The 22,885-nt window shown below is 43.2% G+C and overlaps 2 protein-coding genes across 2 annotated transcripts in view; both read left to right on the plus strand.

Annotated features, from left to right (window-relative positions):
- The first annotated feature begins 4,801 nt into the window (after nucleotides 1-4,801).
- LOC139446364 (PE-PGRS family protein PE_PGRS16-like) lies at nucleotides 4,802-5,872 on the plus strand. The gene has a single exon (XM_071227700.1). The coding sequence runs from the start codon at nucleotides 4,802-4,804 to the stop codon at nucleotides 5,870-5,872; it is 1,071 nt and encodes a 356-aa protein (XP_071083801.1).
- A 6,086-nt stretch (nucleotides 5,873-11,958) lies between these two features.
- LOC139445627 (uncharacterized) overlaps nucleotides 11,959-22,885 on the plus strand; it is a 45,835-nt gene continuing 34,908 nt past the window's right edge. The window contains exon 1 of the mRNA XM_071226797.1: nucleotides 11,959-12,012. The gene's annotated coding sequence lies outside the window, so the exon portion shown is untranslated. The remainder of the gene's footprint in view (nucleotides 12,013-22,885) is intronic.

Below are 22,885 nucleotides of genomic sequence, written 5' to 3' on the forward strand. Positions count from 1 at the left end.
CTGACTTGGTTGATGCATGTCATCGATCCCAATTGCGTGGATCGATGTTCATGATATTAATCACTGGATTGTCTGGTCCAGACTCAATTATTTACAGACCACCGTCATATAGCTGGAATATTGCTGAGTGCGGTGTAAAACAACCAACCAACCAACCAACCCACAACAGTTACTGGTCGTCACTGACAGCTAAATTCTAATCAGACAGCCTGGCTCTGTCACCTTGCTGAATGTGTGCAATCGTAACCCAACTGTGTTGGGAGTTTTTCATGCAATCACCCACTGTTTGTCAATATGTTTTAGGCCGCCGTGATATTCTCCAGAAACTTTGCTGCATGCAGAGCAGGGCGTAGCTAGGGGAAATCTAAGCAATCATATTGCAGTACTTATTTTTATAACACTCATAACGCTTAACAAACACAAACACAAGAAAGCCAGTGCAACAAATATAAAAGAAAGATATTATGAAACGTCCCAACCAAATTCTATACAGAACTCATTTTAGGTTCATAAAACAGTTTGATTATTGTGATCAAACCCAGATATCCCCATAAAATATAAATAGTCAATGCAAGAGAATGACCACTTTAGATTGTTCACCAAAACAGATTCCATTTGGCGTAGCTGTGGAAAATAAATGAATGGACCAATGATAATCAGTTATGACACCAGGTGTTAGCGAAAAGGGTAAAGAAATTAGGTGAGTGTATCGTAGTCATAACTATTGTAGAGTTGCAATAAATGTTTTTTACTCTGTTAAAAATTGATTTCGTTTTGTTTTTCCCTTTGGCCAAGCCCAAGAAAATTACATCAATTATAATTATGATTGTAATTAATGGAAAAAAGTAAATATCATTTACCTTCAAATTCTTGAATTATCTCCGAAAATGTCTCGTCGTCCCATTCACTCAATATTTCATCGAAATCTCCGATGTGAAAGTCACGATAAATTTCCATCTGTTCGTCCATGCTGATGATTTCAAAAGTAGTTCCATTAATTAATGTATACATACACGGTGATGAGACCCCAAAAATTCAGTGATGTTATGCTCATTCGAAAACACTTTTTAACCAATCAGATCAGGGAACATACCTACATTTATGTTACAATGCAAGAGAATAAAATAACCACTTTAGATTGTCCACCAAAACAGATTCCACTTTGCGTAAAGGGAAAAACAGCTGTGGAAATTAAATGAATGGACCACTAAAAATCAGTGATGATACCAGGTGTTCCATTCGTGACAAACTCATGTTATTCCGGGACAAGCCGAATAGCGCAGCATAAACATTATCCAAGACCGGGAATTTCACACTGCAAACAATGTTTTTTCTGTCCATGATAAAAAAAACCTCAAGCGCGATGGCCTTGACCAGACAACACATCATGCTGCTATCCCCGAGAATGATTTAAAAAAAATCGTGAAAGTTTGGATACGGAAACTCCTTCCGGCTTGCTTCGTAAAGTGTGGTTCGACCTTACACTCGGTTTCGCTCGTCGTGGTAAAGAACACCAAAGGGAATTAACTGCATCTTCCTTTCGTGTATCCACCGATGAACAGGGGTTTGAGTTCATTGAAATGACACACTCCGAAGTCACAAAAAATCACTGGGGGGACCTCAAAGACTCAAATGGCCCAACAAACGCATTTATGCAACATCGGACCAATTCTGTCCTGTACTTTCATTAAAAAAATACATGTCTCTCCTCAATCCCAACAATGGTGCTTTTTACCAGGCTCCCAAGAGACGAGTCCACGTCGACGACACCGAAAGGTACACCACGAGGCCAGTTGGTGTAAATGTCATTGGCAACATGATGAAAGAAATTTCTACCAACGCTGGTCTCAAAGTGTATACAAACCATTGTCTTCGGGCAACTGCTGTTACTTTGCTGTCAAACGCAGGCATTGAAAATCGCGAGATTTGCAAAATTACCGGCCACAAAACCGAATAATCGTTGAAGTCGTATTCCATTGACCCGAGCTCGGCTCAAAAACGACATTATTCGAACATTCTTCAGGGACAGCAGCAACTTGCTAACGAACGTAATTTGGTACCTGTCCAAGATACAAATATCCTGCCACTGTCCACTGCTCCCATGAATAACTTCCAGGTTAATTCTTCTGCTAATTTCCATGGTCTCTTTCACATATGTAATTCCACTGTGACAGTAAACAACTTTTTCCACCCCAGCTAAGCTGCATGTCTAAAATCTCGCACATGTTTGACCTCTCTTGTCACTATCTCAGCGAGTTGACACTTTCTTGTATAGGGGCCAAACAGTATGTACGGCTTTTCTAATTTTGATTATTTGTATTTTATAGATACGCATAACTACAAATTACAAGTAACATTAGGAACTGTGATAAAGAATTGAATTTGTGATATTTCCTGTTGTTTGTTTATTTTCTAAGAAATGGGCTTGAACATGTGGCCACCCCTGTCGTAAAATGAACCATCATTATTGGAGTACCTCGAAACCGTTGATCGGTTTCGCGGCATCCCATATCATGCATCCTTTCGAAGGTGAGCACGAGGAGACGTATTGCTAACGACAGTTTTGTTGTGTCTTGCCCTCAGTAAATAAGTTCCTCCTAAATATCGATTTAATTAACGTTCATGTTACAATGTCGATAAATATTTCGTTTTGTAAGATTTGCGTGATGTTATGCTGAATGGTTGTACGGAAATTTTTCATTTGAACACGACGTCGTATGAAACATTTCCGTACATCCATTCAGCATAACATCACGCAAATCTTACAAAACGAAATATTTATCTCCTAAATATATTATATATATTTCAGATGCAGTTTAAAGCACATCGGGACGTGTGGAATTATACAGTATGATTGAACACATTTAACTGTGTCTTTGGTATATTTTTAGATGCAAGACATATGTAAAATCAAACATTATTTCTGAGGGATTCTTTGACGAAGAATTTTAAATCATACGCGCATTCTGATTGGTTTGTCGTATTTTCGCACATAACATTCATCGATAGGGGGACGAGTCTTCTTGCAGGTTACGGAAAGGGGCGAGTGGTGACGAATGCAGGTGTTCGCGATAAGGGTAAAGGAAATGCTACAACAAACATCGGACCAACTCATCAACGACAATTTTGATATTGGTAGGCGGGTCAACCTGTAAATTAACAAAGATCATGTAACTATAACAAACGAGTGAAAGAAGAACACACTAATGTCCTTTTTTTCAAATTATTATTATTTTTTTGGTAACGATTTCAAAGAGTAAGCACTTGCTTTTTGTGCTAATTGGTAGCTACGCCACTGCAGAGTATAAACAAATTCAGATTAGAGTTTGAAAATATATGTCGATGCATACGTTCTTCCTATATCCCGTGTTGCATGACACAACTGACATCAATACTCTTGCAAGTTACACACAACAAATCACATAAAAGTATACATGTTTGACGTACCTGTGTCAGGATCCTGCCAGTATGATAGTATATTTTTTTACTCTGCATTCGTGTAGATGAATCTATTGAAGCACTCGTAATATATAGTCATTTTGAATGTGACACCGCATCATGATTGTTTAAGGATGATGGTTTCGAAGGACATTGGGTAAAGTGAGTGAGTGAGTGAGTTGTTTTTAACGCCGCTTTTAACAATATTGCAGTTATATCGTGGCGTGTCAGCTTAAAGTGGGAGGAAAGCCCGAAGTGATGCAGTTCTCAGACGCTTACCACTTTGGTAAAACCCACGAGCAAGGGTAGGGTGCTGACAAACCTAGAAACATAATCGGGGCGAACCGGGATTCGAACCCACAATCATAGGTTTCTGGCGTGCCCAAGGGACGCAACTCTGCACAGCGAATCGCGGCGCCTTAGACGACTGGGCCACCCGGGCCCTCTGGTGAATGAATTTACGACCGTGAGCCTATCTGAGATGATTAAGATATCCCATAGATGTGGATTTAAAAGTGTGACAAGCACCTCACGAATTTGATTGCTGGAGTACGAGAGCGGGGTCGGATGCATGTAAGTTGGTTTCACTTTTCATATCTCAGGCTGGTCGTTTTACAGATAGACCACTTGAGTGTCAACAGCAAAGCTTAAACTGTCCCACTGTTCCACCCGGTGTGTCATGTCACATTTCAACCTCGTGCAGCACGTGCACTACAGTCATTCCGACTCACGGTGGACGAGAAACTATGAAAAGCGCGGCCTGAGCCCGGTTATAAAACTTGGACCGCCTGTATGCCTGGTAACCCCGTCAGTCTGGGTGACTTAAATAGATATGAATTCGAAAGTTTGATATGGAATTCAGGAATTCACTTGCGGCAGTGCGCTTCTGTACATCTTCTCCAGGCAAGGGACTTTCATAGTCAGTTAACTCCCTTGCTTCGGGAAGATGGCTTCTGTAAAGAAATTTCTTTTTTTTTTTTTTAGCGTTATTGTATTTCATTGGAAAATAATGTGGACTCGTTTTCTACATGTGAGTGTATCATAAGCACGTATGAGACTGGCACAATAACTTGATGAATAATTTTGATATAATGCGTATGTGTTGAGGGTTTGGGTTGTTGTGGTGTCGTTATTGGTTAGGGAAGTGCATCTTGATCTGAACGTGAAGTGGGTTTTTACCTAATTTAAGGTTTCATCTATTATGGCACACAGTCAGGTGTTGTAGTCATAGCATTTCCGAGATTGTCAGCATACCGTGGTCGTCTTAGAACTGCATTCCTCAACCATTTCCTCTCACTTAAAACTGTCAAGCCATGAAACTGAAAGCGGTGTTTACCCAAACTCACGCTCTCATCCTGGGGAAATGGAGTCCGGTTTACCCGGGGGAAATGGAGTCCTGCGGTTCACCCAGAGGGAAATGGAGTCCTGTGGTTCACACAGGGGAAATGGAGTCCTGCGGTTCACCCGGGGGAAATGGAGTTCTGCGGTTCACCAGGGGAAATGGAGACGGGTGGTTCACCCGGGGGAAATGGAGACGGGCGGTTCACCAGGGGAAATGGAGACGGGTGGTTCACCCGGGGGAAATGGAGACGGGCGGTTCACCAGGGGAAATGGAGTCCTGCGGTTCACCTGGGGGAAATGGAGACGGGCGGCTCACCAGGGGAAATGGAGACGGGTGGTTCACCCGGGGAAAATGGAGACGGGCGGTTCACCAGGGGAAATGGAGTCCTGCGGTTCACCCGGGGGAAATGGAGTCCTGCTGTTCACCAGGGGAAATGGAGATGGCGGTTCACCCGGGGGAAATGGAGTCCTGCGGTTCACCAGGGGAAATGGAGACGGGCGGTTCACACAGGGGAAATGGAGTCCTGCGGTTCACCAGGGGAAATGGAGACGGGTGGTTCACCAGGGGAAATGGAGTTCTGCGGTTCAAACAGGGGAAATGGAGTCCTGCGGTTCACCCGGGGGAAATGAAGTCCTGCGGTTCACCAGGGGAAATGGAGTCCTGCGGTTTACCAGGGGAAATGGAGTCCTGCGGTTCACCAGGGGAAATGGAGTCCTGCGGTTCACCCGGGAGAAATGGAGACGGGCGGTTCACCAGGGGAAATGGAGACGGGTGGTTCACCCGGGGGAAATGGAGACGGGCGGTTCACCAGGAGAAATGGAGTGCTGCGGTTCACACAGGGGAAATGGAGTCCTGCGGTTCACCCGGGGGAAATGGAGACGGGCGGTTCACCCGGGGGAAATGGAGTCCTGCGGTTCACCAGGGGAAATGGAGACGGGCGGTTCACCCGGGGGAAATGGAGTCCTGCGGTTTACCAGGGGAAATGGAGTCCTGCGGTTCACCAGGGGAAATGGAGACGGGTGGTTCACCCGGGGGAAATGGAGACGGGCGGTTCACCAGGGGAAATGGAGTCCTGCGGTTCACCCGGGGTGATTTTTGCCCTTATATTGCGACGTGCATGCACGTGTGTGTGTGGCTGCTTGTACTAGTCCAGACTGATCCCGATTTATAGTGCTAGCTCACTGAGATACCATGCCGCAGTTTAACATGAATACCCAACTCAGACTCCGAGCCGACCAGTCCAGCCCCTTAAAGCCGAGCGCCAGAGAGGGTAATTAGTACCATCTTTTAACGCCTTTTGGTATGACGCGACTGGGATCGAAACCCGGACCTTCCGCTCTCCGGGCGGACGCTGTACCACTAGACCACATAGGCGGTCTATAGGTGCATTTTTGAGACTTGTGATATTAATTGATCTAGCACTATTAAAGGAACGACGCAAGGAACTGTGGTTACACACGAAATTTTGTCTCATAATTGCGGTCTATATTTAAATACGTGTACTTCCGCGAATCTCTACACTGAACACATAATAAAACAATCATGACGGATATGAGAGAGAGAGAGAGAGAGAGAGAGTGTGTGTGTGTGGTTTAGGTCTGCTGGGATGTTTTCATAGACAGGATATATTTCCACAAACTGGTTCAAACCAGTTCAAAAACATATTTCTTAGGATTTCCATCACGCCAAGCAAATGACGCAAGGACAAATTACCTTTTTCATATTTTTCAGGAAGAGATAAAGACAATACCCCCAAAATCGGAAGTTCACAGCGGCTTCAACCTGCATCGTTGGCCTGGCTGGTTGTGTGTCATCGCACCCCGACGACGTGGATGTGTCTCACTCCATTGACCCAGGACCACTTAAGTGACTTAAGCCACTCTGCTGACAGTGAAATCAAACCTGCCTCGTTGATTATTGATTTCTTCTTGTAAACCTCCATCTCGTTACCTGGCGTGACGCCTGTCTCGGTCCGTCAATCATGCTTTGATGTTGTGCACTGTATCTCCCCTCTCCTCGGCTAATTAAGACATATCACTCTCCTCTCTGACTTGGCTCCGGCGATAAGGCGCTTACTTCACCACGCGTCTGTTTCAGGAGACTTGATGTATTCAGATCGGCAGATATGCTCTTCATGAATAGTTATGAGTGCTACTCAGACTCTTGTCCCTAAAAAGTGTTGACAGAAATTCAAAAAAAAAATTCTTTTACAAAAATATTCCATTGACCAAATTGAAATTCGAGTGAAAATAATGTGCAGTATGCCCTCATATGAGCCAGGTTTGGTATATGTATACCTACCCTGTACAACTGTATAAACGACTAGGCCTTAAGTTATTGCAAGTCCGGTATACAAGGTCTGAAAGCTATGTTGTTGGTTGTTTAACGCCGCACTCAGCAATGTTCCAACTATTTGACGGCGGTCTGTAAATAATCGAGTCTGGACCAGACATTCCAGTGATTGATATCATGAGCATCGATCCGTGCAATTGGGATCGATGACATGCATCAACCAAGTCAGCGAGCCTGACCACCCGATCCCGTCAGTCGCCCCTTACGACAAGCATGGTCACCTTTTACGGCAAGCATGGGATGCTTAGGACCTATTCCACCCCGGAATCTTCATGGGTCCAGAAAGCTATTTATTCGCCTTAGGTTCGCAGTAAACCGTTCGTGTGATCCCAAATACACAATTTTCATTATACAGGTACAACATTCACATTAACCTACAAACACTGTTAACATTATTACCTTAAACCATTCTCATTATCGCCGGTAAATAGTTCACATTACCATCAGTACATCATTCTCATCATCCCAAGTAAAACATTCACTTTATCCCAGGTAAAATATTTACATTATCCCAAATAAGCCATTCACATTATCGCAATGAACCGTTCGCATTATCTCAGGTAAACAACTCACATTATCCCAGGTAAACCATTCACATCATCTCAGGTAAACCATTCACATTATCTCAGGTAAACCATTCACATTATCTCAGGTAAACCATTCACATTATCTCAGGTAAACCATTCACATTATCTCAGGTAAACCATTCACATTATCCCAGGTAAATTATTCACATTATCCCAGATAAAGCATACATGCAACTCTAGGCAAACGATTCTCGCAAGTCCAGGTAAACCAGCCACATTACTCCCGGTAAACCATTGTCAGTATCCCATCCCACAGTGTCCGGGTACGTTCCTTCACAGCAGCACAGGTGGGTCATTAGTAAACATTTATAGCAAGAAACCCAACGAAGAAAATATTTCACCATTTATCATAGGCTCTAAATAACTTCTTCAGTCTATTTATTAAAAAAATACCGTGTATTGATATATATATATACACTGATGTTACGTAACTGTCAAAACTGTAGTAGTAGTGGTAGTAGTAGCAGCAGCAGCAGCAGCAGCAGCAGCAGCAGTAGTAGTAGTAGTAGTAGTAGGAGGAGGAGGAGGAGGAGGAGGAGGAGGAGGAGAAATAGCAGTAGGAGGAGGAGGATTTGGAGAGGAGGAGATACTGATTCTCTTTATAGTTCAACCACGACTATTGCCTTGTGCGTGTAGCTTACAACAACTCCGTCGCGACTACTGTTAATGCTAGTATTGCTTCTACTACTTGGCAGTGCTAGTCCTGTGCTATCATTTCCACAGAAGCTACTTTAACCACTGCACCTGCTGCTACAACGATGGGGATGCGAGTAGCCTGCACGTTGACTGATGGGAAACGGTCTCCGGGTTCAATGCCCATGCAATCATTTTTTGTTTGTTTGTTTTCTAGCTGTTTAACGCCGCACTCAGCAGTATTCCAGCTATATGACATACGATCAACGTGCATCAACCAAGTCAGCGGGCCCGACCACCCGATCCCGTTAGTCGCCTCTAACGACAAGCATAGTCAACTGTCACGGCAGGGATGGGTTGCTGAAGGCCTATTCTACCCCGGATCTTCACGGGTCCTATGCTCTCGTATTCCCTCATTACATAAAGACATAATATATACCTGGTTAACTTTCTCTATATGCCTGTTCTCTATCATTACTCATACTTTACCATGACCTGTACAACTCGCTGTACAGAGTTGCGTCCCTTGGACAAGTCAGAAACCTATGATTGTGGATTCGAATTCCGGTTCTATCCGATTATGTTTCTAAGTTTGTCAGCATAATACCCGTGTTCGCGAGTTTTACCAAAATGGTAAACGTCTATAACCTGCATCACTTCGGGCTTACCTCCCACTTTAAGCCGACACGCTGATGAAAATGGTATACTGTTCAAAGCGGCGTTAAACCCAAATCACTCACTCACTCACCATAACTCCTGTACTCTATCATGGCTCCTGTCGTCTATCATGACTCCCATACTCTAACATGGCTCCTATACTCTATCATGACTCCCATACTCTAACATGGCTCCTATACTCTCTCATGATTCCCATACTCTATCGTGACTCTTTTACGGGTAGTTTATATCATGAATAAGATTAATATCTAATCAGATATGTTCTGTGTGCATACGATGAATCTACAACATATAATCTCTAGTTACTGCTATATGACTTGTATGGAAAGCACTTAAGTCATTTGTCTATCCTCTCTTCATTGTATACGTTCATTTACACGTCCATTAAAATACCCTTGTGGTAGAGCGTCCGCCCGGAGAGCGGAAGGTCCGGGGTTCGATCCCCGGTCGCGTCAAACCAAAAGACGTTAAAAGATGATACTTGTTGTTACCCTGTCTTGCGCTCGGCATTAAGGGGCTAAAACAAGGACTAGTCGGCAGGAGTCAGTATACTGTGTCTGAGTGGGGTATTCATGTTAAACTGCGGCATGGTATCTCAGTGAGTGAGTGAGTGAGTTAGGTTTAAAGCCGCTTTTAACAATATTACAGTTATATCGTGGCGTGTCAGCTTAAAGTGGTAGGAAAGCCCGAAATGATGCAGGTCTCAGACGTTTACCACTTCGGTGAAACCCACGAGCACAGGTATGGTGCTGATAAACCTAGAAACATAATCGGGGCGAGCCGGGATTCGAACCCACAATCATAGGTTTCTGGCGTACCGAAGGGACGCAACTCTGCACAGCGAATCGCGGCGCCTTAGACGACTGGGCCACCCGTACCCCCGTATCTCAGTAAGCTAGCACTTTAAATCGCCATCAGTCCGTACTAGTCCGTACTAGTACAAACACACACACACACACACACACACACACACACACACACACACACACACATGATGCACTGACAGACATGCCTCGGGGCCTAGGAAAAGGAGAAATAATTCATTAATCCGATTGTCAAAGACAGCCTCTTTTTGTAATTACCTCCTTTTCAAGTAACCCGGTATCAAGGATTATATTGTGACGTCTGTCACGCATGACTAAAAAACAAAGGGTTAATTTTAATTATTCCAACTGGGGCGCCGATTAAAGAACTCGCCAAATTCGATGTGTCATAAATACTTTTTTTTTTCTTTTCTTTCATACACCTGAACATCTTGATTACACTGTATCTGTATCTCCTTTCAATCAATGGTCCCGAGGCTTGAATAATACACGTCGATAAGGATTTACCTGTGGTAGAATAGCGTTGTACATATCAGTACATGATTTCACACCAGAGATCATGTTCAGGTGGTGGTGCTCCCCATATGTTCTGACTGGCAGTATCAGTGCTTGATACAGCTTGGGTACAGTGTACATAGCGTGACGTCCCTCCCAGGGGAAATATCTGCCCAAGCAAGGTGTGAATGTTGTCATTTATTCATTGTTGATTTGTATTATACATTCATTTTGCGCGATGCGTCCGAGAGCTGTAAAAAATCAATGGCTTCTGGTCTTTTGATGCTATTTTTTACTGTTTCATCAATTTTACGTTATAATGAATTCTGTGGGTGAGAATGGTTTTATGCCGCTTTTAGCAATATTCCAGCAATATCACGGCGGGGGGCACCATAAATGGGCTTCACACATTGTACCCATGAGGAGAATCGAACCTGGGCCTTCGGCGTGACGAGCGAACGTTTTAATTACTAGCCCACCAACGCGTCCATGCGTTCTGTGTTTCCAAATATATTTTTGTTCGAATTGTTACAAGAAGATTAGAAAGTACCATATGAAGTGCGATTATTAGTATAAAAAATATGATAATATAGTATGCACCGTATTCTATTTTTTTATTATAACCATTGTCATTGCATTGTTATTATTAGTATTGTTGTGTTAACTTCTAAACACATATGGGGCGGTGGGGGAGCCTTGTGGTTAGAGCGTTCGCTCGTCTCACCGAAGACCCCCACATGTTGTGGAGCTCATTTTTGGTGTACCAGCAGTAATACTGCTGGAATATTACTAAAAGAGGCGCAAAACAATACTCAATCAACCACTAAACGTATACAGTAAGACACACCACGACGTTTTCAAATACATTCAGTCCGCGTACTGACCCGTGACGACCCGGTTGAGAATAGGTCTTCAGCAGCCCATGTTTGTTTAAGGGGCGACTATGCTTGTTGTAAGAGGCGACCAACGGGATCGGGTGGTCAGGCCCGCTGACTTGGTTGATGCATGTCATCGTATTCCAATTGCGTAGATCGATGCTCATAATGTCAATCACTGGATTGTCTGGTCCAGACTCGATTATTTACAGACTACCGTCATATAGCTGGATTATTGCTGAATGCGGCGCTAAACAATAACAAACAAACAGTTCGCGTATCTTATGCCTGGGAGCAAGAAATAACATATTACTTATGTGTCAAGTATTTAAAACCTGTTAATCTGAACATATTTGTAAGATCAAGAGATTAAACTCAACGCATTTAACTAAATACTAAAACATTTTGTAGAAGACAAATGGCAGAATTTCTGTTCATTGTGAACGATCACAATCGTCTGACCATCCATCTAAGCAGCTTATACGCGAGCAGGAAGCGTGACGTATACCCACACATTCCTCCGCTATGAGGCTTGTTCAGTTCGTTTCTGCTTCAAAGACCCCGATTAGCTTCTCCAATGCTCGCCTTGATGCTGTAACCGTCACAACTGGCCTTCTCTCCATCTAAGAGGATCGCTCAGTCGCTCTGCAAGTACGGCATCCCTCCAGCTATTTATAGCCCTGACTGTCCCCAAAGCCTTGATCGAACGTGTTGACTTCTCTGGTTCAGTCGATGCGATTACAGCGATCAAGCAACACGGACTGTTAGCATCCACATCACTGAACAAGGTAAACGATTTTATTCAGTTCACACAGCTATGTTTTGAAATATTGTCATGCCCGGTCTACGCTTTTAGGGTTAAGGGCGGTGGGGAAAGGCAGTGCTGGAAAGGCGTGTTGACAGTCCTGTACTACGGGCAGTGTTAGGCGTGCTGAGGTGCGGTCCACTCGCATATTCGTTCTCTCTCAACATTGTCACATATTACCGTCTCATGCAGGGATAGAGTACCGAGTCTGTCGTATCCTGTTGCGAAGGCTGCCATTCTTAGAGGGTGAGTAGAGATCTATATGTCTACTTATTCGTTCACGAACGACTGATGAGCACACAACAACGAAGCCCATGGCTATACTATAACGGATGAATATGTGTATGTACACTTGCATCCATCGTGAACCGGTACACTGGCAGTCATTTGCACGCATCACCTGGCGCTCATACATATGCATGTCTCCGTCAAAGACGATCTGGTTGACATGTGACAAAAGCATTATTCTCAATTGTTCAGGTCTTGTGCGGCTTTTAATGTGCATAGTATTTTTATCCTCATGATGTAAGGTATTGTTCTGTGTTACTTCCAACTTGTGTCTCAAATACAGGGGATCAGTATTGGCATTTGCAGAACAGTGACTTGATCACACAACCCTAGGCCTCTGTGCCTTCACATCCATGTAGCCTACATAGAGGCTTGAGCGACAGGAAATACACCGTCTTATGCAACATGCAACACTTGTTTATATTCCCAAATTTATAACACGCAGACGGAGGACAACAAGCTAACCTGGGTGTTAGATGTATCTATCGTGTAACAGGTATCGTAAAGGTGTTCTTTAAACATTCACATTTTTCTTTTGGGCCATGTTCATAATTTAATTTCTTTCTTTTTTTTCAATAATAAAACAGATTAATAAAACATGGACAGTGTAGACTCAGCTCCGACGTACCTGTCAAAGCATCAATTTAAATAACTAAGAATTACAAATGAATTGTCACATCCTGAGCAGTTAAGAAACCTGTATTTTCCTGAACACCGACACGCTTGAATAGGTCATTAGGGGTATTGATCTAAAATGGCGTCGGGCTTTGGAAAAAAAGAAATACCAGGTTCATTAATCCGATTGTCAAAGACATCCCCCTTTTTGTAATTACCCCCTTTTCAAGTAACCTTCCAGGTATAACGGATTATATTGTGACGTCTGTCACGCGTGACTGAAAAACAAAGCCTTAATTGTAATTATTCAAACTGGGCGCGTTTATAGAACCTGCCCAATTCGAGGTAGTTGTCACAAATACTTTTTCTTTTTCTTTCATACACCTGAACATCTTGATTACATTGTATCTGTATCTCCTTTCAATCAAAGGTCCCGCGGCTTGAATAATACACGTCGATAAGGATATACCTTTGGTAAACTAGGGTTGTACATATCACACCTTATCTTGTCAATTTCACCTAGAGGAAGATTTCCGTTTTTCCCTGAGGCATTTGGTGTCAATTTCAGTTCCATTTCCTAAAGCGCTCTGTGTAGAGAGGACGATAGTTCTACACAGTGGGGGCATTTTCTTTCTTAAACAATTTGAGTGTGTCTACCTGTTGTTTTCCTACCAGTAACGTTTCCAGGATAAGTTGTCTCCCCTTTGTATGTCATCTATTTCCTTTGAGGGCCGAGACCGACATTCTCAATTGATTCGATGCGCCACGGATTTCCTCTTCACAGAAGAGCACGTAAATCTAGATAAAAATACATGACATTTATCCACAACGAGGGATTTCTTTTTCTGTTTCATGTGCCCCAATCGTGGATTTCATAAATAGTTTTTCCCACTTTTTCTGCAATGTTCTTGCATAATCGTTATCTGTTAAATGTTTAAACATCCTGGGGAGGCAGATAGCTGGTGCTTGTCGGAATGGCTGGCTCGGGGAACAAAAGGCTTCCCCATCTCTTCACTAAGTGTGACCTTCTGTTCGATACTTTAATACTATCTTAATACTGCTCTGTAATGCATGTAACCACAAGCCCCGACGGTTAACATTGGAACCCCTTTAGTGGGAGTTGGTGTCAAAAATCAATGCGAAACTCAACACCACGCTATAATCCCCTATAAATCCACCCTGCTCTGCTTCCACGGTAAGGTGCATGTGTGAGATAGCTTGATGCGGTTTTGGTGTAAGCATTTGGGAGTGTTCCGGTTTCATTCCTGTAGTATGTAGATAGTCAAGGCCGTTAAGGGTCTCGGTGCGTCCGGCGTTGTACGTCGCCCCATGTGGAGTGCGGATAGATGCGGTGGGCCGATTATGAAGCCAAACTGCCGAGATGCTGAATCGATGGGTAGATTTAGGAACTGGGCGTAGATATTCTTAAGTTTAAGTCAGCACATCAAAAGGGTTAACCTCGATTAAGCAAAAACCTAATTGGAAAATTTTAGACAGAAAAATACTCCGGAGTTCAAATGCTAGCAAAGAAGGCTAACTGTAAAGGGCGGGGCCCATGATCGACAAGGCGTTACCTATAACATAGTGTACTACACGAGGTATATGGCTAAGTCTTTAATACTGCATATCTCGAGGCATTACGACGTGGCTTGGATAGAGTAAACACACAGCTAGGTGTTTTTTTATAAAACATTTTATCTTCAGGAGGTTTATAGCTCTGGTACACCAAGTTATAGTGTTGCTTTAGCAGCAAACTGGCGTGTTTTATGTCACGTATTGAATAAGCTTGAGACACCCAACACCCACAACGTTGCTAGTGCCGAGTCACGACGCCTTATATAACACGTTTTATGGAAACAACAATGCGGCAGTGTATATTATATATCCGGCACACAACAATACGGTAGTCATCTGTTGTATTCATCACCGCAGCTATGTTAGCCATTCCCTTGAGGCTGCTATGTTAAATTACGGAACTGAGTGCAAGTTTCTAAAATTACACTTGGGAAAGGCGGCCAAGGAGACTAAATAGAAATGACACCACAGTCACAAAATGCACATTCTTTTTGCAGCATGGCAATGACCTTACCAGAAATATTACTGCGGCCTTTGTGTAATGTGTTAAACACAGGCAGCATTTGTTTAGATGCAGAGGCGCCATCCAATGCCTTTGGTGGTTACATATATGTGGAGAATGCAGCACACAGCACTGTCATCGATCCTGGCCCAACGCCGCCACACACAGGTGTATTGATGAGGTGGTCCACAAGGAGAAATAAATAACAACAACGGACCTATGACACAACCTTGCCAGTTCCCAGGAACTTTTTTAAGACTGCAATCGAAGCCACCAACCCACTTTGTTTTACTCGATTTCTTGTCTTTGTTGTTATTTCAAGTTGTTGGACTAAAGGTGCGATGTTAGGCATATGTTAGCGTTCATGTCACGTTAAGTGCATTTTCTTGAAGAAACCCATCCGCAAAAAGTCAAACGCGTATGTTACATGTATTCTCTAAAAGCGTTTCGGTTCGCGATTGTCATGTAGCTATTAACGTTGATATATGCCTTGCAGCATACACTCAGATAAGTTCTATGGCCAGCTCTATCAAGAAGTCATTATTCGTCAGAACAGGAATTATCTTGTCACTGATCTACTTAAGAATTCATCTTTGTAAACGTTCTACACATCTATAAGAGACAGGAGCATAGAATGCCACTCAGCCATTAACGTTCTCGCTATTGAAGGTCAACAGCAGGTTGTGGATCCAGAAGACACCATCCCAAATCAGGCCCTTCATCTGTGCCGTTATACCACCCGATACTTTCGTCAGACGCACTAGCTAAGTCCGAGTTAGGTCACAGCTTCAAACACACCGTCAAACAGAGCCTCAGCCTGACCCGCCAAGTTGATCATACCGAGTGGTCAAACTGGGCCCTCAGCAAGGTCATAGGTCAGGCTCTGATAATATTATCCCGACTAGGGCTGTAACGAGGGAGTCCCCGCGCCCAACTAGGGGGCGCGACTTGTGTTAAACCCAAAGGGTTGGGGCTTGATATTGTTGATAACTTAAAGTTGGAGACTGTACATTATCTCACATTGACATCTGATTGGGCTTATTCACGGATTAATATGGCTTCTGTTAAAGAGTAATGGCGAGGGTACCTTATCGTCATGAGTCGTGATGTGCATTTTTGTATATCAGAGCACTTTTTACTAAGAAAGCAGAGAAGGTAACAGAGTCTAATACACACATTTTCTGTACTCCTTGTGTCACATGTTGTATGTGTACACATTAGACATAAAAACTTGCGTAAATACATACAACATCAGGCCCTGAAAGGCCGATGCGACACAATGGACAATCAAAAACATTATTTATATAAAAGAATTATAAGTTATAGGATTGCAAAACCCGATAAAAAATTAATTAATTTACAGTTTTAAGTAAGGAAAGGTTGCCTACGTGCAAACATTTTTGAAATAAGTGCGGCAAGGGGTTTTATATACGTGTTACAGTTCATTAAGAACACTGTTTTGTCCACAGGAGAAAATGAAATAAATATGGGATCAGACTTTATAATTCTCGACCATAAATCATATCTCAAATCAGAATAAAATGGACAGTTAATGAAATTAATGATAGTTATAGAAATATATTTCTTTCTTCGTCATTGTCGGAAGGAATTTTGAAATAATGATATGTACAACATGTACAATGTACAATGTACAATGATAGGTACACAACTTTATTTTGGTTACTACAGTATACGGAGGAAGTGTGACAGTGCATTGTATCCAGTACACACGACATAGATCGACGAAGAGATTGTATATCGTGTTGGCTACACATTAAATTAGCGTGATTAAACCTACAGGAAACCTAGCAATGGAAATTCCGCTATGATATGTGTTGGTAATTACAGTGTCGCTCACTACCATGTACTCTCCGTTAGATGATATATTATGGATATGGGATGTCAGGATACCGAGTCATTTCCTTTTGACAAAAGCACTGCCGTTGTTGACCGTGTTCCGTATACAGTTTTCAATTTCGTAAACATTCATAAACAGGAATGCCGTTTAAGTAAACTTCATAAATCCACGGGGTGAGGGTGTCCCAAGCGTCTAAGACGCTATGCAGAGTTGCGTGGCTTAAGTGTGCCCTTAAGTTCGAATCCAAGATTTGCCCTTATTCCGAACCTTGGGTTGTCAGCACCATACCAATGCCCGAGGGTTTCAAAGATGTGAGCATCCGAGACCTGCATCACTCGGAGCTTTCCTCCCACACGAAGCCGTCAGTCGTGATATGACTAAAATACTGTTATATAAATTTCATTCACCATGTCATACTATTACTATCATATATGTCCTTGTGACACATAAAGTAATTAAATCCATGTCATGTGATGTCTACATAAATCCTACATTTACGGTTTCCGTCTTGAATGCATCAACTTTGAGATTTATGCGGAGATGGGATCGTCACCTGTGGCTCAATCGTACAACTGTTCAGATTCACAGTTAACAATAGCACCATTTCTTTGATATTTGCATGTTATTATCAAGTCACAGACCCTGGCTCACATAATTATAACCCAACATATTCTGACATATCAGCGTCTGACATTGTTTGCAAACGTGCATGTAATACTGAAGGGCCACGCAGGATTTGTCTATCACGGTGAAACCCTACACAAGGACAATGCGGGTTGCCGTGTACTCGCTTTATAGAAAATTACATATTGACTGTTGCAATATTTTATCAGATTATTGTTAGATTCCTTTGTATTCTTAAACATGCTTATAAATATGAACTTTGTAAATGTTTTTATGAATCACGCTGACATGTTGAGTTGTGGTGATAAAAGATAATGAAATCTGGGGTTAATAAAGTTCAGTAAACGAGTCGGCTCGACATCAGCGACGATGGCTGCTTACACAAAACATGCCGACATAAACTGACGATAGCCGCGTACACAAGACATGCTATTTACAATGATGTATTGTGCAGATGGATATATAATATACATTGTGACGGCTGTTGTTTGTTGTAAATCACTGTGTTTGTTGTTCTGTTTGACTCAAACAACTGTCCATCATGTCGTGAAGGGAAACACTGTGTTGTTGTATTCCGTGTACAACAGTGTTGTATTCCATGACTTTTGTACAACTGTGTTACTTATTTCATGTACACTCGTGTTGTGTCCTGTGTACAACAGTATTCCTCCGTGTACAGTGTCATTGTAATTCGTGTACAACGTATTTCGTGTACAACAGTGTTATTGTATTACACGTGCAACAGTTTTGTTGTATTTCGTGCATAATTGTGTTGAATCCCGTGTACATCACTGTTGCGTCATATGTACAGTGTGATTGTAATTCGTGTACAACGTATTTCGTGTACAACAGTGTTACTTTTAGGAGGATATTTTATTGTAATGCTTGAACTACACTATTGTGCAGTCTCGTGTACAACCTGGTCTCCTCGTGAAGACCCGGGTTCAAATAGGTCTTCAGCAACCCATGTTTGTCATAAGAGGCGACTGACGGGATCGGGTGGTCAGGCTCGCTGACTCAGTTAAACAAACAAGCAAACAACTACGTGGTATTATTCATGTCTGGACCACACAAAAAACAGTGTAGTGTTTATTTTAATATACAATAAAGCTTCTTGAACATGAGTGAGTATGGTTTTACGCCGCTTTGAGCAATATTCCAGCAATATCACGGCGGGGGACACCAGAAATGGGCTTCACACATTGTACCCATGTCGGGAATTGAACCTGTGTCTTCGATGTGACGAGCGAACGCTGTAACCACTAGGTTACCCACCACCCCGCTTCTTTAACGAGTTATGTACATCCGATCTTGATATATTAGTATCTCCTTAGCTATTGCAGCCCTGCGCAGCTTCTAAACCACACTTACTTGGTAAAACGACACGCGATGACTAAACCCTACTTTGTCACTTCGTTTGTGGTGCACTGAATTGAAATAATATTTTCATTTCTCGTTGTACAAAGCAATTTGTATATACCCCTCCTTATCCTTTAAAGTAGTCCAACAGCTGAAAACACAGTAGAGCAAAACGAGCTTCTTTCGTACCGCCACACTGGCTATGACTACAATACTAACATCCACGATAGTCGTGACCCTTAAGAGACAGCCCTCAACAAAAAGAGGATCTCTCTGTTTGTGATCATGTTTTTTTTCTCAACGCCCACTAGAGGGCGGGAGTAAAAGAATGCTATATTGATAAATAATCCTCGCCCTATACAGTTCAACAGGTATCTGGACCTTTTAAATGTTTGAAATTCTTGCCCCCTGTCAACTGTGGGTAGGTCGTGCGTTTAGCCGAGTTCATTCATGAAACCTCTTTTACGGATCAAGGACCACGAGTTACAGCGGAGCTACCTGTATTGTGTGGTATCTCTTCTTGCATCAAAAAATGCGTTTTTGTTGAGTTTGACATACATTTATTTATCCAGTGAATTGGGGTCACTGCCCGTACTGAGCGTGGAGGGGCGGGGAGTGTGTGATGTTGGAGTAGATATGATTTGTTCCTTTAGAACCCTCGACTATTAAATATAGTAATGTAGACAGGGGTCTATGTCGTTCTCACATGTATTTATTCTCGTGTATTCATAGATCTGTCGCATTCAGTAGGATTGCGTCAAAGGAAGGATGACTTGAAGGACTGCTTGTGTATTTTACAGTGTCATGGCGAGAGTAGTGATAGCTGCCGTTCATTGGGTTTTTCATGTAATTGAACCTTGGGACCGTTTTACATAACAGGAAGCGATTTGAAGTCTCATCAAAGTTAGTCTTTTTGTTTTAATGTGGGGCTATGTGAATATATATATTAAAGTAGGATGACATTAGGGATGATGGTAAATGCGAGGCACGTGATAGTTACATCACTGATACTACTACTACTACTACAACCACTACCAGCACCACCACTACCACCCCCACCACTACTACCTCTACCTTTTCCACTACCACCAACACCACCACCACAAACATACCTATTACTACTATTGTTTACGTGATCTACTTGATAGAGCATTTGTCCGAAGACCGGAAGGGTATTCGTCTGTTTAATCCCCTGGTCGAGTAATACCAGGATACGCTAAGGATATTTCTTGTTGTTACCCTGCATGGCTCTTGGTATTTTGGGCAGTATACTGTGTGTGAGTGGTATTCATGTTAACATTGGGGCATGGTATCTCAGTGGGCTAGCACGACAAAACACGCACGCGCAAACATTAAGCCCCATTTCACCTCACCTCACACCACACCACTAGTGTACATTACTGTAACTCTGCACTTTGTGAAGTCAAGAAATTCATTTGGGGATTACGGGGGACGCTCTACTTCTGTAATGACACATACAAATATACATTCCCCGAAACCATTGACGTTTTACAACTACTACTGCTACTGCTACTACCCCTGCTACTGTTGCTACTACTGCTACTACTACTACTACTACTACTGCTGCTACTACCACTTCTACTACTACTACTACTGCTACTGCTACTGCAGCTCCTACTGCTACTACTGCTACTGCTACTACTACTACTACTACTACTACTACTACTGCTGCTACTACCACTGCTACTGCTACTACTGCTACTGCTACTGCAGCTCCTACTGCTACTGCTGCTACTACTACTGCTACTGCTGCTCCTAATACTACTGCTACTACCACTGCTACTGTTGCTACTACTGCTACTGCTACTACTACTACTACTACTACTACTACTACTACTACTGCTGCTGCTACTACCACTACTACTACTACTACTACTGCTACTGCTACTGCAGCTCCTACTGCTACTACTGCTACTACTACTGCTGCTACTACTACTGCTACTGTTGCTACTACTACTACTACTGCTGCTCCTACTACTACTGCTACTGCAACTATTGCGGCTCCTACTGCTGCTACTACTACTACTGCTACTGTTGCTACTACTACTGCTACTACTGCAACTACTGCAGCTCGTACTGCTACTGCTACTACTGCTGCTGCTACTGCCCCGTATTTCATTTTAATTCCCATTTCAATCAATAGTCTGTTTTAATGTCCCGAAAGAAACAGCGGATTATGACCGTAAATGAATTTTGCTTACAAGGTTCAAAGTAAAAACTTCTTCTATTTCTCATATTTGAACAACGATCAGCGGTACCACAACCGTTCCAGGCCCCGACTCCAAGTAGTGTTCCCCTAAAGCACATTTCTCTGGTGATCTGGGCGAAAATCCAGTAATCCCTGGAGGCTGTTGGCGATTACATTCACACTGATGATTTGACCTTGGCCTTATGTCGAGATGGGGGGCCCTAATCTCATGTCCATATTGTCGACAATAGCTGCGACACTCGGAACGACCGCAGACTGCCTCCGTGGTCTACTGGACAGATCGCCTGGCCGTAGAGCGGTAAGTCGATGGTTCGAACCCCGGGTCGCGTCAGACCAATAGATTGTACTTGTTGTTACCCTGCCTGGCCCACAGCATTAAAGGGCTAAAACAAGGACTGGTCGGCTCGGAGTCGATATACTGTGTCTGAGTGGGGTATACATCCATGTTAAACTGCGGCATGGTATCTCAGTGGGCTAGCACTATAAAACCGGCACAAGGCCGGAGTAGTCCAAGCAGCTACACACATAAGTGCTGCACGTCGCTATATGAATGCAATAATCTTGAACGCAACGTTCAATCCCATTTCGCCGTGGGGGCACGGGTATCTCAGCCGTCTCAGGCGCCGCGATTCGCTGTGCAGAGTTGCGTCCCTTGGGCACGCCAGAAACCTATGATTGTGGGTTCGAATCCCGGTTCGCCCCAATTATGTTTCCAGGTTTGTCAGCACCATACCCGTGCTCGTGGGTTTCACCGAAGTGGTAAACGTCTGAGACCTGCATCACTTCGGGCTTTCCTCCCGCATTAAGCTGACACGCCGCGATATAACTGTAATACTGTTAAAAGCGGTGTTATACCCAACTCACTCACTCACTCACTCACCCATTTCGCCGTGCGCCATGTAGAGGTAGCGGGCCGCTGACAGGATATGCTGTGTGGTGCGTCAACTTTATGATGCCTTGTGAATTGTATGACCAGATATTTCACTTTTTCTTTATACTTTGTTCCTGTTCCTCAGAGATACGCTGATGAATTCTCCAAAGGCATAGGTTTTAATAATCATAAGTTTGAAGCGGGTAGTTTGTTTTGATTTGTTGTTGCTTAACGTCATATATCCCCGGCGTCCTATAAAATTAATAATCTAGACTGGCAGAGACAATCCAGTGATTGATGCTATGAGTGAGTGAGTGAGTGAGTTTGGTTTTACGCCGCTTTTAGCAATATTCCAGCAATATCACGGCGGGGGACACCAGAAATGGGCTTCACACATTGTACCCATGTCGGGAATCGAACCCGGGTCTTCTGTGTGACGAGCGAACGCTTTAACCACTAGGCTACCCGACCGCCCCTGATGCTATGAGAACGTCAGGGTCAGAAAGTCATCGAGTCACCACCCGATCTACATAGTCAACTCTAACTACAAGCACAAGTTGGTTGCTTGGTTGGTTGGTTGTTTAACGCCGCACTCTGCAATATTTCAGCTATATGATGGCGGTCTGTAAATAATCGAGTCTGGGCCAGACAATCCAGTGATTAGTATCATGAGCATCGATCCACGCAATTGGGATCGATGACATGCATCAACCAAGTCAGCGAGCCTGACCACCCGATCCCGTTAGTCGCCTTTTACAACAAGCATAGTCGCCTTTTACGGCAAGCATGGGTTTTGAAGGCCTATTCTACACCGGATCTTCACGGGTCACAAGCACAAGTTGCTGGGGACCTGTCCCGGAACTTCCACGGGGTGCGTTTAGTTTAACGCCGGAGATTAGTTCAATTATACTATGGCGTTTCATGGTAATGTAGG

This window comes from Haliotis cracherodii, unplaced genomic scaffold (assembly GCF_022045235.1).
Source record: "Haliotis cracherodii isolate W230 unplaced genomic scaffold, xgHalCrac1.p SCAF_6, whole genome shotgun sequence".
Taxonomy (NCBI): Eukaryota; Metazoa; Mollusca; class Gastropoda; order Lepetellida; family Haliotidae; genus Haliotis; species Haliotis cracherodii.

Excerpts from the sequence above, each read along its gene's own strand:
- LOC139446364 (XM_071227700.1), top strand. The coding sequence starts at position 4,802 with ATGGAGTCCGGTTTACCCGGGGGAAATGGAGTCCTGCGGTTCACCCAG.